We start from the raw sequence: 17,434 nt of genomic DNA on the forward strand, positions 1-17,434 counted from the left end.
GGTTCCCCGGAAATTTGCCAAAAACTTGCCCATTCATTTTTAATGGGAAAAAAACAAAAGTTTGAAAATGTATCTAGTCTTCAATTTTTACCAAAACACACAATTTGGGCATCAAAAAATCTGGGACGGTGAGGGGCATAAAATTTGATGCCGAATTTTGAAAAAATTTACGGTCCCCCGGAAATTTGCCAAAAACTTGCCCATTCATTTTAAATGGAAAACTAAAAAAAGTTTCAAAATGTATGTAGTCTTTCAATTTTTGACCAAATCACACATTTTGCGCATAAAAAATTCCGGAACGGTGAGGGGCATAAAACTTATATACAGAATTTGTATAAAATTTACGGTTCCCCGGAAATTTGCCAAAAACTTGCCCATTCATTTTTAATGGGAAATGTCCCATTCACTTTCAATGGGATTTCCAATAGAATTTACATTGCATTGTTGCCATTGACGGCCATGTATGTCAAATCTGTTGATGCTAACGTACTTGGATTCCATTGACGCTTCTGTGAGCCGATGCCACTGACGGCCATGGACGTCCAAATTTTTTTCCCATTCATTTTCAATGGATAAAAAAAAGATGAAGTAATTTCTCCAGAAATTGCAGTTTCTAGTTTCATAAAGCTCCTTTAAAGATATCTTTCTGCGCAAATTCACTCATCAAAAGTGAATTCCAATAATTGCTCAAATTATGCATCAAATAAACTCGTTGGCCACCTAGTCCAAATAGATTGGACGTCTATTGCTGTCCTTGGCATTATCCAGCGACAGATATAGAGTTTCTTTTTAAATATTTAACTTTCTCTGCATTGTGTTATGCTGACACGGGTACTCCGAGCAATTAGTGCGGTTGGAACAAATCACAAAAGTTTGGACTCAGCGCATATTCTAATGTCTTTTTGAAACTATTTCTACTCAGCAGAAGATGGAAGATAAACTAGAAGAGGTGCTCCGAGAGTTCAAGTCTCTGCGGGATCGCGTCATTCTCCAGGACCGGCGAATCGCCAGATTGGAAGAGCAGGTCGCCAAGGTTGCCATGTAAGCCCCGCCCACTCCACTTCCAAAAACACCCTCCTCTTCTTCGCTGGACCCAATTTGGCGGCGCCGGGCCAACATTCCAAGATGAATTTTTTTCCTCTCTTCTCCCACACGTTCCCCTCTTTTTCCTTCTCTTCTCCACACTTAGACACACAGACGGAAAAGAAAAAGTCTTCGGGTTTTCTTTTTCTTTCCGAGTCATGTGCCGTTTGTGTAGCATCAGTATTTCTCGTCATCTTCTGTGTTGCCAAATATTACGTTACGTGTTATTCGCGTGCAGTTTCATGCACAAATTTTGACATTTTCTGTCCCCTCGTACCTACATTCCAGGGGGAATATTATTTTTTAAGACAAATTTCCTCATCTTACCCTCTCCCACCATTTTTTTTTTGTCCATCGATGAATGTGGAAGAACTCCTTGAAACATGGAACAAATGTAACTTTACGGGGGAGGCTCGCCAGGTGGGCGGCGGGGTCGCATATCCGGTGTAAAATGTCGTGCAAATTGTAGTGGTGCTGCTTGTCACTGTGGAGGGTTTTTAAAGTATGTTTAAAATAAACACAAAAAAAAAACAACCGCTGCCCTATCAAGTGAGTGTGGGGAAGCAAGAAGCTCGAACCCTAGCTTGTGTTTCGCGCCACCACCGCCGATAAGTTCTGTGCACACAATAAAGATTTTACACTCAAAAAGAAACTGCACCTTTCATGTTTTTTTTTGTTTTGTTTTCACGTGATCAGAAATCTGGACGATCACGCCATTTTTCAGTGGATAGGGGTGAAAAGGATCGGGTTCTTAATTTTAAAAATATTCTGTAATTAGGGCTGTCAAAATGATCGCGTTAACGAGCTGTAATTAATTTTTTTAATTAATCACGTTAAAATATTTGACGCAATTAACGCACATGCCCCGCTCAAACAGAATAAAATGACAGCACAGTGACATGTCCACTTGTTACTTGTGTTTTTTGGTGTTTTGTCGCCCTCTGCTGCCGCTTGGGTGTGACTGATTTTATGGATTTCAGCACCACGAGCATTGTGTAATTATTGACATCAACAATGGCGAGCTACTAGTTTATTTTTTGATTGAAAATTTGAAATTTTTATTAAAACGAAAATATTAAGAGGGGTTTTAATTAGGGCTGTCAAAATTATCGCGTTAACGCGCGGTAATTAATTTTTTAAATTAATCACGTTAAAATATTTGACACAATTAACGCACATGTCCCGCTCAGACAGTATTCTGCCTTTTGGTAAGTTTTAAAGCAAGGCTTTTTGTGCTGTCTAACAGCGAACTCTTGTGGTCGCTTTGCGACATGGTTTATTGTTTTCTTGCCAGTTCATTATGGCTGCACGACGTCTCGGGCTGACGCCTACGTTGTAATACTGTGCTTATATTATATGATCCTAGGACAAGATTTGTCCGTAAGTATGGTTGTTGTAAAGAATGTACATATTATGTTAGTAAGCGAAATGTTATATTTTTTGTTTGAGACGCTTTTTGTTTATGTTTAGTGAACCTGTATATCGTGCTAAGCTAACGTTGTTGCTAATGCAATGCTTGTGTACTTTTTTTGTTGTAGTTTTACGAAGGTCTAAAGACGACAATGGTTTGAGGCCATTTTATTAATAAATCGGATGAAAAAAGAAGAAGTCTGATTATTAAGGCGTCGTTGACTAGCTGTCTAGCTTTGGAAAAAGTAGACGCTTCGGAGTGAGGATAGCATAGACAGATTTAAATGACAGTAGAGTGAAATGCCCACTACAGTCCTTATGTACCGTACGTTGAATGTATATATCCATCTTGTGTCTTATCTTTCCATTCCAACAATTTATTTTACAGAATATATATATAATTTACAGAAAAATATGGCATATTTTATAGATGGTTTGAATTGCGATTAAATGTGATTAATTACGATTAATTAATTTTTAAGCTGTAATTAACTCGATTAAAAATTTTAATCGTTTGACAGCCTTAGTTTTAATATAAAATTTCTATAACTTGTACTAACATTTATCTTTTAAGAACTACAAGTCCTTCTATCCATGGATTGCTTTAACAGAATGTTAATGCCATCTTGTTGATTTATTGTTATAATAAACAAATACAGTACTTACAGTGGGGCAAATAAGTAATTAGTCAACCACCAATTGTGCAAGCAAGATTTCTGGCTGTAAAAGAGGTCTAACTTCTAACGAGGTCTAACGAGGCTCCACTCGTTACCTACATTAATGGCACCTGTTTTAACTCATTATCGGTATAAAAGACACCTGTCCACAACCTCAGTCAGTCACACTCCAAACTCCACCATGGCCAAGACCAAAGAGCTGTCGAAGGACACCAGAGACAAAATTGTAGACCTGAACCATGCTGGGAAGACTGAATCTGCAATAGGTAAAACACTTGATGTAAAGAAATCAACTGTGGGAGCAATTATTAGAAAATGGAAGACATACAAGACCACTGATAATCTCTCTCGATCTGGGGCTCCAAGCAAGATCTTACCCCGTGGCGTCAAAATGATAACAAGAACGGTGAGCAAAAATCCCAGAACCACACGGGGGGACCTCGTGAATGACCTACAGAGAACTGGGACCACAGTAACAAATCAGGAGCACAATGCGCCGCCAAGGACTCAAATCCTGCATTGCCAGACGTGTTCCCCTGCTGAAGCCAGTACACGTCCAGGCCCGTCTGCGGTTCGCTAGAGAGCATTTGGATGATCCAGAAGAGGACTGGGAGAATGTGTTATGGTCAGATGAAACCAAAATAGAACTTTTTAGTAGAAACACAGGTTCTCGTGTTTGGAGGAGAAAGAATACTGAATTGCATCTGAAGAACACCATACCCACTGTGAAGCATGGGGGTGGAAACATCATGCTTTGGGGCTGTTTTTCTGCAAAGGGACCAGGACGACTGATCTGTGTAAAACAAAGAATGAATGAGGCCACGTATCGAGAGATTTTGAGTGAAAATCTCCTTCCATCAGCAAGGGCATTGAAGATGAGACGTGGCTGGGTCTTTCAGCATGACAATGATCCCAAACACACAGCCAGGGCAACAAAGGAGTGGCTTCGTAAGAAGCATTTCAAGGTCCTGGAGTGGCCCAGCCAGTCTCCAGATCTCAACCCCATAGAAAATCTGTGGAGGGAGTTGAAAGTCTGTGTTGCCCAACGGCAGCCCGAAACATCACTGCTCTAGAGGAGATCTGCATGGAGGAATGGGCCAAAATACCTGCAACAGTGTGGTAAAAGCTTGTGAAGAGTTACAGAAAATGTTTGGCCTCAGTTATTGCCAACAAAGGGTACGTAACAAAGTATTGAGATGAACTTTTGGTATTGACCAAATACTTATTTTCCACCATGATTTGCAAATAAATTCTTTAAAAATCAAATAATGTGATTTTCTGTTTTTTTTTCTCCACATTCGGTCTCTCATGGTTGAGGTGTACCCACGTTGGCCATTACAGGCCTCTGTCATCTTTTCAAGTAGAAGAATTTGCACAATTGGTGGTTGACTAAATACTTATTTGCCCCACTGTATGTTGAATGTATATATCCGTCTTGTGTCTTTCCATTGCAACAATAATTTACAGAAAAATATGGCATATTCATAGATGGTTTGAATTGCGATTAATTACGATTATTTAATTTTTAAGCTGTGATTAACTCGATTAAAAATTTTAATCATTTGACAGCCCTATCTGTAATCCCTCGCTACATTGTGCTTCAAACTTCGCGTCCACAGTCCATTGCGTTCATTTTTTTCAATTAAAAAAATCTTACATTTTATACATGGATCCTTTAGAGGTCATAAAAGGTCTTATTTACATTATGTGGTTTTCAAGGTCTTAAGCATAATATTTCACTATTTTTTTTAGGTATGCCATTCAATTTCTCATGGTAGGTATTAAATTTCAACCAGGTAGCCTAGCATTTGTCTGGACTTTTTTCGCGCTAACGTTATTTATTTAGCCAGCCTCATTATCAACATTCCGTAAATATAGACAGGCTTCATCAGCCAGGTTTAATAGTGCAGGAATCACACCGCGGGGGCTGTGTGTCCTTTTAGCCATGTAGTACAACCCCTAGCAAAAAGTATGGAATATCCAGTCTCGGACGAGCACTAACTCAGACATTTTATCGTGTAGGACAAATTCAGATAAAAAGCTTGAAAATATAATAAATTAGTTCAAAAGTGCAACTCTCTAGCATTCAGAAACACTAAAAGAAATGAATAAAAAACTAGGGTTGTTCCGATCATGTTTTTTTTTTTTTGTTTTTTGTTTTTGCACCTGATCGGTTTAGTTTGAGTATCTGCCGATCCCGATATTTCCCGATCCGATTGCTTTTTTTTTGTGCTCCCGATTCAATTCCAATCATTCCCGATAATTTTTCCCTATCATATACATTTTGGCAATGCAATAAGAAAAAAATGAATAAAGCTCGGACGAATATATACATTCAACATACAGTACGTAAGTACTGTATTTGTTTATTATGACAATAAATCCTCGATGGCATTTACATTATTAACATTCTTTCTGTGAGAGGGATCCACGGATAGAAAAAGACTTGTAATTCTTAAAGGATAAATGTAACGTTGTATATTGTGACTAAATATTGCCATGTAGTGTATTTGTTGAGCTTTCAGTAAAGGATACTGTAGCCATGCCCAAATGCATGATGGTAAGTGGAACCATGACTGTGCGTAGTGGTACCAATTGATATATCTTCTCTGCGTTGGGATATAACATAGGGTGTTAAGAAAAAGATCAATTACTACCTTTCTTCCCCACATTGTTTCCCACGATATTTCTAATCGTAGGGAGTGGGATTGTAAGGATTTAGCCAATTAAAATAGGCTCCAAAGGCTGCCGAAATTCACTCTACTCATTTTACGCTGCTTTTCAGCTCTATTTATAGGTAAAACAGCGCCATTACAGATTGAACCCGACAACGCGTGAGTGGGTCGTGCAGCGCATGCGTTAATTGCGGTAAATATTTTAACGTGATTAATTTTTTTTAAAAATTAATTACTGCCGTTAACGGGATAAATTTGATAACCCTACCTTAAGCCTAAACTAAAGACTCTGGATGAGTGTAACATATTATGTCTGCAACGTTAAATACAATTAGAAAACAATTTGATTAAAAAATATATATATATTTAAAAAAAAAGCATGTCCGATATTTTTTTGCCGATTCCGATACTTTCAAAATGACGTGAATGGACCCGATCGATCGGGATGCCGATTGATCGGGACATCTCTATAAAAAACATTATAGCGCAAGCGCAGGGAAATATATATGGAATCACTCCATTCAGAGGAAAAAATATGGGATCACGAGAAACAAACAAAGAAATAACAATCAAAACACATCTCTAGTATTTACCAGCAGCACTTCTGGCTTTTATGACAGCTTGCAGTCATGGACTTGATGAGTATCCTTCATCAGTTTGGTGCCAACTCTCTTTGATTGCAGTTGCCAGATCATCCTTTCAGGTCGGAGCCTTGCTGTGGACCATTTTTTTTTCACCACAGGTTTTCAATAGGGTTGAGATCTGGGCTGTTTGCAGGCCATGACATGACTGGATGATTCTTTCTCCAAGGAATGCTTTAACAGTTTTAGCTTTATGGCTTGATGCATTGTTATCTCGGAAAATGACATATTTTTAATTGAAGAGTTTAGAAAGCTGTCTAAAATGTCAATGTAAACTTGACATTTAGCCCCATATCATCAAGGACTTGGGGTATTTTGATGTTTTCTTCAGGCAGTCATCTTTGTGAATCTTACTGGTCCAGCATCATCACCTTGTCCAATGCAGATTCTTGACTCTTGACAAGGTGATGATGCTGGAACTTTGGTTTGGTGCTGTTCCAGTTCCTGTAATGGTCACTGGTCCCCGGGTCCCTGCAAGTCTGTTGACAGCCCTGACTGTACGGGTCATAAAATTGGGCCAGCCACCCTCCCCGCACAGAGAGCGCCGAGACGCCAACAAGGGATGAAGCAAGCCGCTTTCACACATACAACCCAGTTTATTCCCGGGACATTTCCCCATGTGTGAAAGGAATGAGAACGGCTAAATCCCGCCTCACAGCAGCCCATTCCTCCTAGCACAGCCCAGCAAAGGGGTCGTCATCATCCCCCTGGAATCCAGGGTTTTCTCCCAGGCCATCCGCGCCCCCATCAACCGGCTTTCAGGGTTGAGGTAAGGAGACACGCCACCACTGCTCACCATGGTATCCCCAACGGCCCGCCAAGCCCAGCCCAGGGCAGGGCAGGGCAGGACCCTTCATTCATTTGAAACCAGATCATTTTACAACAACATTTACAAGAGTCCTTTAATAATGGCAGCTCCGAGCTGTTGCGTACAATAACCTTGAGGCCGGCGTGCGGTTTGCCAGTCACATTTGCATTTGCAGAAGTTATTGGAACGCCTTGCACAACAAGTCACAACTCAATCCGACTTCCTCCTTGCAAACCGGAGCGCCTCGTGTATCTCAAAACCTTTTTTTCTCGAGTGTGAACATTTCCTGTTTCTATACGGCATGCGTCATCTGCCATCGCTACCATTTCGTCAGACACCGACATGACATGAACGCGTCGGGGGTTTTTTAGATTCAAGGTAAGAAATGATGCTTTTATGTTGATGTACAGCACTTTGTTACTGTTAACACTTCTCAGGGGGGAAATCATGTTGAGTTTGATTTTGATGCTCTCAAACCCTTTATAGGGCGTTCAATCCATTTTGACTGGGAGAAGCTGGCAGCGATCGTTAGTCATAGGCAGAGTGTGTTTGTTTTTATTCATTTTACTAGAATTAATTTTGGTTTTATTAACATTTTACTGATTGATAAATGCAATTATTCAATAAGAACTGTTATCATTAAATCATGTGGCCTCAATTACAGTGAAGAAAACAAGTATTTGACCACGGTGCTATTTTGAGTTCTCCCACTTAGAAATCATGGCGGAGTCTCAAATTTTTCATCGTAGGTGCATGCCCACTGTGAGAGAGATGATCTATAAATCCAGAAATCACAACGCATTTTAACTATTTGTGTGATACATCTGCAAATAAGTATTTGAAAACCTATCTATCAGCTAGAATTCTGACCCTGAAAGACCTGTTAGTCCGCCTATTAAAAGTCCACCTCCACTCCATGTATTGTCCTGATTAAGATGCACTTATTTGTGTTGGATAGCTGCATAAAGACACCTGTCAACTGCATACAATATGTAAGACTCAAACTTGTAAGATGATCAAGACCAAAGAGCTGTCCAAAGACACCAGAGACAAAATTGTACACCACAAGACTGGAAAGGGCTACGGAGCAATTGCCAAGCAGCTTGGTGACAAAAGGTCCACTGTTGGAGTAATCATTAGAAAACGGAAGAAGCTAAATATGACGATCTATCTCCATCAGACTGGAGCTCCATGCAAGATCCACCTCGTAAGGTGTCAATGATTCTAAGAAAGGTGAGGAATCGGCCCGGAACTACACCACAGGAGTTGGTCAGTGACTTAAAAAGCGCTGGGACCACAGTTTCCAAGGTTACTGTTTGTAATACACTAAGACGTCATGGTTTGGAATCATGCATGGCACTAAAGATTGCGCTACTTAAACCAGCGCATGTCAAGGCCCGTCTTAAATTTGTCTATAACCATTTGGATGATGTAGAGCAGTGGTCCCCAACCTTTTTTGCACCACGAACCAGTGTTATATATATATATTTTTTTCACAGACCGGTGTTCTGACAAATTTTACAACCCATCAAAAATTGCAACAATGCGGTTCTGCACATGTGCGTAACGTTAAACATAGCCGCAAAATGCGCAAATGCAGCGATTCCAAAGTAAACACTACAAACTTTCTTGAAAGAAAGGAATATTAACTTATGTTTGATCATGGAGGGACTTGTAGAAAAGTTCTCCTCAGATACATCCTGCCATGTAAGCTGCACAGAACAACTGCACAACGCTCTCGCCATTAACGACTTCGCCTTGTCGTTAAGCATTAATTAAGAAGCCCGCTTCACAAAGGTACAATGTTGGAAATTGTAGCAAGGTTTTCAATGCTCTTGTAGCGATGTCAGGATGTTCCGGAATGACTTTAGTCCAGAACCTCGGTAGAGTTGTTGTCTCAAATGTACGTTTAATAAGGTTACCATCATTTGCGATCTCAACAAGTTGATCTTTCTGTTGCACAGACATGCTCGAATCACTCGGTTTATTCACAAACGGGTCACAAATCCACTCCTTCGCAGTTCGTGGGTCTTCGAGGTTGTAGGCTCGTCAGGTGCCCTTTTTGCCGTAAAAATATCTCCAAAGACGTCCGTTGTCCAGCCATCCTCGCTCGTGTGGGGGCTAATTATTTCCGGGTAGAAATGTGCTGCGCCCGCGGCCTAGTAATACTTTATTATCGAGGATAAGCGCACATAGATATATACACAAACAAGATGTACTGCTAGCAGTACAATCAATGGATTTCTATGACCACATTCTAATCTATCCCGTAGTATTATATCTAGAGTAGGCAGGGATATTGGTGTGTTAAGCAGGGGGACAGAGTTAATTCGACCAGAATGCGGTCGTTATTAAATTATTATTTCTGTGCGGCCCGGTAGCAAATGTGCCACGGACCGGTACCGGTCCACGGCCCGGCAGATGGGGACCCCTGATATAGAGGAGTCATGGGAGCAAGTTTTGTGGTCAAATGAAAGTAAAATAGGACGTTTTGGTCATAATTCCACTAACAGTGTTTGGAGGAAGAAGAATGATGAGTACCATCTCAAGAACACCATCCCTCATGTGAAGCATGGGGGTGGTAGCATCATCCTTTTTTTTTTTTTTTACTGCGCATGGAACAGGACAAGTGGACTTTTTTAAATAGAGGATGACTGGGGCCCTGTATTGTGAGATTTTGGGGAACAATCTCCTTCCCTCAGTCAGAGCATTGAAGATGGGTCCTGGCTGGGTCTTCCAAAATGACAATGACCCAAAGCAAACAACCAGGAAAACCAAGGAGTGACTCCATAAAAAGCATATCAAGGTTCTAGCTTGGTCTAGCCAGTCTCAAGACCTTCTAAACCCGAAAGAAAACCTTTGGAGTGAGCTCAAACTCTGTTTCTCAGCAACAGCCCAGAAAGCATCCGACTCCAGTTTATTATCAATTCTCGTCCTCCTCGACCTCACTGCCGCCTTCGACACAATTCCCCATACAATCCTTCTCGATCCTCTCAATCCTCCTCCATTGGTATCGCCCACACACCCCTTTCCTGGTTCACTTCCTACCTGTCCAACCACACACAATTTGTCAAACTTGGCCCCCATAAATCCAGTTCCCTCCCTGTCTCCGCTGGCGTGCCCCAGGGCTCTGTCCTGGAGCCGCTCATCTTCATCATCTACATTCTCCCCCTCGGTTCCATCTTCCGCAAACACAACGTTCACTTTCACTGTTACGCGGATGACACCCAGCTCTACATATCCTCAAAGCCAACCGCCTCCCTCCCACCTTCCTCCCTCACCCTCTGCTTAGATGACATTAACTCCTGGTTCTCCTCCTACTTAACAGCTCAAAAACAGAAATCCTCCTAGTTGGAACCACTGCAACGCTCTCTAATGTCCATAAATTCTCTATTACCATCAACAATTTACCAATCTCTCCTTCGTCTCAGGTTAAGAGTCTGGGTGTCATCCTCGATAGCACACTTTCCTTCCGGTCACATATCAACAGCATCACCAGATCAGCCTATTTCCACTTTCGCAACATTTCTCGCCTCCTCCCTTCTCTCACCCGCCATACCGCTTCCACCCTGGTCTGTAATCTAATAACCTCCCGGCTCGATTATTGCAACTCACTGCTCTTCGGTCTCCCTAACAAGTCCCTCCAGAAACTACAGCTCCTCCAGAACTCAGCAGCATGCCTCTGGAGCTGAAAGGAATACTCGAGCAACTCGAGTAACTCGAGTTTAAAAACTGATCCGAATAATTTTATTCACCTCGAGTAATCGTTTATTTTGACAGCTCTAAGCATCACGTTTTGCTCGGACTACTTTTAATGCGGGACAACGCGCTGATGTCACGTGCGTAGAGGAAGAAGCAAAAAAAAAAAAAAAAAACTTACTGCAGCCGACAGCCGCTACAAACGACGCCGACGTTGCTAAATACTAGCCCGCACGATGCTACGTTGGAAGCAGGTAGCGTCTGATGCATCTCATAGAGATCACATGTATGTTGAACTAGATGCGAAATGACAGAGTCGGCGGCGTTAGTAAACAACCGCCATCTTAAAGCAGTAGAGTGCAAGCGCTAATAAAGAGCGCTAATAAATAAGATTAACGTTACTGTCACTAGCTCACGTAACGTTAGCCCTGCGGAGGGCTAGGTTTCTATTAATTATGACCACTGTCGATGCGTGGCTAACGTGTCTTACATACAGGCTTTAACATAACATAGCGTTGTGGAGTGATGAGGGTGTAAAATAAAAACTTAACAATGCTAACTATCAATTTTAGTTGACTAGTCATTGTTGGATAAAACACCAAGTAGCACTGTTCCCTAATGTGCCTGTAATCTGTATCATACATTTATTTTGAACACTGCAAAAACTCAAAATCCTATCAGGACTTACAATTTAGACTAACTTGAAACTTAACTAAAACTTAAAAATGGCTTGACACAAACAGAAATTCAATTGAAACACGTGAGAAAAGCTTTTAAGTGATGTGTGATATCAAGCATAACGGCATTTTTAGGTAAGAATATATTTTTTTTTAATAAGATCTAAAAGTTTTTGGAGTGAAAGCAGTGAATTAGTCTTTTTTTTTTTTTTAAATTCTAGTTACATCTGAGATGCAATTGTTGGCTTTTTTCAACAATATACATCGAAAATAAAGACATTGATTGACTAAAAATGGTTCGAGATTAGATGAAATGTCTTGTTTTCTCATGCATATTTATAATTGCTCTTCACCTAAAAATATATTTGTTTTATCCGATTACTCGATAGAATTTTCAGTCGATTACTCAATTACTAAAATATTCGATAGCTTCAGCCCTACACGCCTCATCACTCGAACCCCCGCAACACACCACATCATTCACTGGCTTCCCGTCAAACAAAGAATCAACTACAAGATCCTCATCTTCACCATCAAAATACTCCATACCCTGGCCCCTCCCTACCTTTGCGATCTTCTCCGTCTAAACAATCCAACCCGTTCACTTCGCTCTACCACTATTCTTCCCCTCTCCGTCCCACGTGTCCGCCTCTCCATCTTTGGTTCCAGAGCTTTTACTCATTGCGTCCCCCAGCTCTGGAACTCCCTACCCCCTGATCTTCGCAGCATATCTACCCTATCACTTTTCAAATCTAGACTGAAAACACACCTGTTCACTCTTGCTTACCCACCATAACCCCTAGCTCTGTTATATTTTTACTTCTTTTTGTTGTGCTTTTAATTTTTTATCCTTTTAATACCTTTTTATCGTACTGTGATTCCATGTCTGATGTGAAGCGTCTTTGTGTGTTTTGAAAAGCGCTCTAGAAATCAAAAGTATTATTATTATTAGGGCTGTCAAAATTATCGCGTTAACGGGCGGTAATTAATTTATTTAATTAATCACGTTAAAATATTTAACGCAATTAACGCACAAATGCCCCGCTAAAACAGATTAAAATGACAGCACAGTGAAAGGTGTACTTGTTGTGTTTTTCGGAGTTTTGCCACCCTCTGCTGGTGCTTGGGTGCGACTGATTTTATAGGCTTCAGCACCCATGAGCATTGTGTAAGTAATTATTGACATCAACAATAACCGGCTACTAGTTTATTTTTTGATTGAAAATTTTACAAATTTTATTAAAACAAAAACATGAAGAGGGTTTTAATATAAAATTTCTATAACTTGTACTAGCATTTATCTTTTAAGAACTACAAGTCTTTCTATCCATGGATCGCTTTAACAGAATGTTAATGTTAATACCGTCTTGTTGATTTATTGTTGTAATAAACAAATACAGTACTTATGTACCGTATGTTGAATGTATATATCCATCTTGTCTTATCTTTCCATTCCAACAATAATTTACAGAAAAATATGGCATATTTTATAGATGGTTTGTATTGCGATTAATTACGATTAATTAATTTTTAGCTGTAATTAACTCGATTAAAAATTTTAATTTTATTATTAGGGTGGTTCCGATTATGTTTTTTTGCTCCCGATCCGATCGTTTTAGTTTGAGTATCTGTCGATCCCGATATTTCTCGATCCGATTGCTTTTTTTTTTTTTTTTTTTTTTGCTCCCGATTCAATTCCAATCATTCCCGATAATTTTTCCCGATCATATACATTTTGGCAATGCATTAAGAAAACAATGAATAAAACTCGGACGAATATATACATTCAGCATACAGTACATAAGTACTGTATTTGTTTATTATGACAATAAATCCTCAAGATGGCATTTACATTATTAACATTCTTTCTGTGAGAGGGATCCACGAACAGAAACACTTGAAATTCTTAAAGGATAAATGCGACTTTGTATATTGTGACTAAATATTGCCATCTAGTGTATTTGTTGAGCTTTCAGCAAGTGATACTGTAGCCATTTAACTGTTCTGCCCAAATGCATGATGGGAAGTGCAACCATGACTGTGCGCAGTGATACCAGTTGATATATCTTCTCTGCGCTGGGAAAAAACAGAGGGTGTTAAGAAAAAGATCAACTACTACCTTTCTTCCCCACATTGCTTCCCACGATATTTCTAATTGTTGAGAGGGATTGTAAAGCTTTAGCCAATTAAAAAAAAGGCTCTAAAGGTTGTCAAAATTCACTCTACTCATTATACGCTGCCTCTTAGTGCTATATATTGGTAAAACGGCGCCATTATAGATTGAACGCAACAATGTGTGAGTGAATCGTGCAGCGCAATTAAATACTTTAACGTGATTAATTTTTTAAAAATTAATTACCGCCGTTAACGCGATAAATTTGATAACGCTACTTTAAGCCAAAACTAAAGACTCTGGGTGAGTGTAAGACATTTTGTCTGTAACGTTAAATACAATCAGAAAACGATTTAATAAAAAAATATATATATATATTAAAAAAAGGCATGTCCGATATTTTTTTGCCGATTCCGATACTTTGAAAATGACGTGATCGGACCCGATCGATCGGCATCTTTAGCTGTAAGTTTTTTCAGCTAATATATGTTTGTTAAGGGTGTAACGGTACATGTGTAATAATAATTATAGATGTCCCGATCGATCGGGATGCCGATCGATCGGACATCTTTAATTATTATTATTGAACCTGACTGATCTAGAGAAGATCTGTTTGGAGAAGTGGGCCAAGAGCCCTCCTGCAGTGTGTGCAAACCTGGTATAAAACTACAGGAAACGTTTGACCTCTGTAATTGCAGACAAAGGCTACTGTACCAAATATTAACATTCATTTTCTCAGGTTTTCAAATACGTATTTGCCGCTGTATCACAAAAATAAATCGTTAAAAAAAAAAATCATACATTGTGGTTTCTGGATTTTTCATTTTAGAATATCTCTCTATCAGTGGACATGCACCTTGATTTCAGACCCCTCCATGACTTGCAAAAGAGATGGGTGTTCAAATACTTATTTTCTTCAGTGTATAGACCAAATGTTAATATTGTGGTCTAATAGAGCCAAAATGTGATGTCCGCATATGTGGATGCCAGGTCTTCATGTTTTTTTTAATGAGCAAAAATAGTTACTCGCCTTATAAAGTGTCTTGGCGATTTTAGAACCAACCTGATTTTCTGTCATTGTTCTTTCAGATGACAGGTCACAGCATAAATTGGCTATTGCTACGTGGGCTGTTTGGCTGGCTTTCTATTTTGGTTTCAAGTGGTTTGGTAGTCTTCGCAAGTGTAGAAGACCAGACCAGGTTGTATCCGGTCTTTGAGGTCTCTCCAGAAATGAGTCCAGATGCAAGTAGATCATCTCACCATTGGGCTATCTCTGGAACTACACCCACAGAGCAGCAGCAGACTTCTGGATCTTCTCATGAATTGATTTTAGGAAAGATTTCAAGTACAGTCCCAGTCCAAATCCACAGTAGTCCACCAGCTATCGGTATTGGAAGGACAACTACTCCTCTGAGTCCAGAGCTTACTTTGAAACCCGAGCCTCTTTCTCTCTCTAGAGGTCTGATCTCTACACCACCAGTGTCTTCAGAACTCTCAAAGAACAGTAGCCACCCTACTTTAGTCCAAAATCAAAACACACCTGAAATACCTACCGGTTCCTTGGACCTTTCTACTCTAAACTCTACACCAGAGCCACTAATAACCGGCTCCGTCCTTGAATATGAAACAAATTCTACTTCATTGGCCATCCAAAACCAAAGTCGTCCTCCAAGTTCAGGCACAACATCTACTGGTAATTTTACATCTCTGGATATTCACACCACACCAGCGCCTCCTGAACCATCCAGCTTTGTACACGAGTCTACTGAAGTCCCAATCCAGAGTTCTAGCAAACCTCTGACTCTCAAACCTGATCTCAATAGTCTGAGCTCCACTTCAGAGCCTTCTGAATCATCAGAATCCAGCTTTGTCACTGGCTCTACACCAATCCTCAAACAAAAGCATAGCAGTTCTCCAGGTTTGGAGACAACTGAAAATATTTCTTTGACCAGTAACACGGATCTTACCAGACACGCATTCACCACCTTAGAACCTCCAAGGTCTTCTACTGTAGTGATCCAAAGCAGACCTCGAGGTTCTGAGACTACTGGAAAGACAGATGCTGATCTCACAACTCAAGCTGTTTCCGCTACCAAAAACCCGAGCTCTATCTCAGCGACTTCCAACACAGGAAAGTCTCCAATGACTACCCAGACTCTGGCAGCTACAGCAGCCCCTTGTATGCCTTCAAAGACGCCGACCACATTCAAGACCCAGCCGTGTTCCCTCCGCAGCGTGGTCAAACCTTGCTTGGTGGCCATCGCGTGCTTGGCCGGCCTGGCCACCGCCTTCATGGTGTCCACCATCGTTCTCTGCATCAAACTCTCCACCAGAAAGTACAAGCTACGAAAGGCCAAGGACCAGACGGAGATGACGTTCATGTCTTCACTCATGCCAGAAAGGAACTACGCCGGCATGAGGCAACGCAGCCCAGTCTCCAACGGCGTCCTGGTGATCCATAGCGCCGGGGACAGCGACGAGGACATCAGTGACAACCTCACCTTAAGCAGCTTTCTTCAGGAGAGTGACCGTTTTGTTTAGGGAGAACTTCATCTTCTGGATGCTGACTCTTCTCTTTGAATCCAACCTGACTTGAACCCGAACGACAAAAAACATTTGTGCGAATTATGTTTGATTGTTTAGTTACAAGCAGCAAAGTTAAGTTTACCACAACTGCCTAAGAGTTCTCATGTTCTTCCAAATATTTTATTACCTCTACGATGTCTCGTCAAGACATTATAAAGATTGGCAAATGGAAACCAATCCTTGGAAGGAGATTGCTGAGAATACGGGGCTGCAGGTCAGCAATTGCATAAAAAAATGGAAGAACCTCTGAGACAAGTACAGTTCCTTGCAAAAGTATTCGGCCCCCTTGAACCTTGCAACCTTTCGCCACATTTCAGGCTTCAAACGTAAAGATATAAAATTTTAATTTTTTGTCAAGAATCAACAAGTGGGACACAATCATGAAGTGGAACAAAATTTATTGGATAATTTAAACCTTTTTAACAAATAAAAAACTGAAAAGTGGGGCATGCAATATTATTCGGCCCCCTTGCGTTAATACTTTGTAGCGCCACCTTTTGCTCCAATTACAGCTGCAAGTCGCTTGGGGTATGTTTCTATCAGTTTTGCACATCGAGAGACGGACATTCTTGCCCATTCTTCCTTGCAAAACAGCTCGAGCTCAGTGAGGTTGAATGGAGAGTGTTTGTGAACAGCAGTCTTCAGCTCTTTCCACAGATTCTCGATTGGATTCAGGTCTGGACTTTGACTTGGCCATTCTAACACCTGGAAACGTTTATTTTTGAACCATTCCATTGTAGATTTGGCTTTATGTTTTGGATCATTGTCCTGTTGGAAGATAAATCTCTGTCCCAGTCTCAGGTCTTGTGCAGATACCAACAGGTTTTCTTCCAGAATGTTCCTGTATTTGGCTGCATCCATCTTCCCGTTAATTTTAACCATCTTCCCTGTCCCTGCTGAAGAAAAGCAGGCCCAAACCATGATGCTGCCACCACGTTTGACAGTGGGGATGGTGTGTTCAGGGTGAGGTGCTTTTACGCCAAACATATCGTTTTTGCATTGTGGCCAAAAAGTTCAATTTTGGTTTCATCTGACCAGAGCACCTTCTTCCACATGTTTGGTGTG

General features: G+C 40.6%; 2 protein-coding genes across 3 annotated transcripts in view; both read left to right on the forward strand.

Moving 5' to 3' along the window:
• Nucleotides 1-7,230, forward strand: part of coro1cb (coronin, actin binding protein, 1Cb) — a 30,600-nt gene extending 23,370 nt beyond the window's left edge. The window contains exon 11 of one of the 2 annotated variants that reach the window (XM_057818904.1): nucleotides 926-7,230. In XM_057818904.1, coding sequence (XP_057674887.1) covers nucleotides 926-1,045 — 120 coding nt within the window. In that variant the 3' untranslated portion in view covers nucleotides 1,046-7,230. Of the gene's footprint in view, nucleotides 1-922 lie in introns of both variants that reach the window. The other variant, XM_057818903.1, reaches the window with a different exon arrangement.
• Nucleotides 7,231-7,276: 46 nt separating this feature from the next.
• Nucleotides 7,277-16,778, forward strand: selplg (selectin P ligand). The gene is made up of 2 exons (XM_057818902.1): nucleotides 7,277-7,672; nucleotides 14,873-16,778. The coding sequence occupies exon 2, from the start codon at nucleotides 14,873-14,875 to the stop codon at nucleotides 16,322-16,324; it is 1,452 nt and encodes a 483-aa protein (XP_057674885.1). The 5' UTR covers nucleotides 7,277-7,672; the 3' UTR covers nucleotides 16,325-16,778.
• The last annotated feature ends 656 nt before the right edge of the window (nucleotides 16,779-17,434 follow it).

The sequence above is a fragment of the Corythoichthys intestinalis genome, chromosome 17, assembly GCF_030265065.1.
Source record: "Corythoichthys intestinalis isolate RoL2023-P3 chromosome 17, ASM3026506v1, whole genome shotgun sequence".
In the NCBI taxonomy this organism is placed as follows: Eukaryota; Metazoa; Chordata; class Actinopteri; order Syngnathiformes; family Syngnathidae; genus Corythoichthys; species Corythoichthys intestinalis.

Excerpts from the sequence above, each read along its gene's own strand:
- selplg (XM_057818902.1), top strand. The coding sequence starts at position 14,873 with ATGACAGGTCACAGCATAAATTGGCTATTGCTACGTGGGCTGTTTGGC.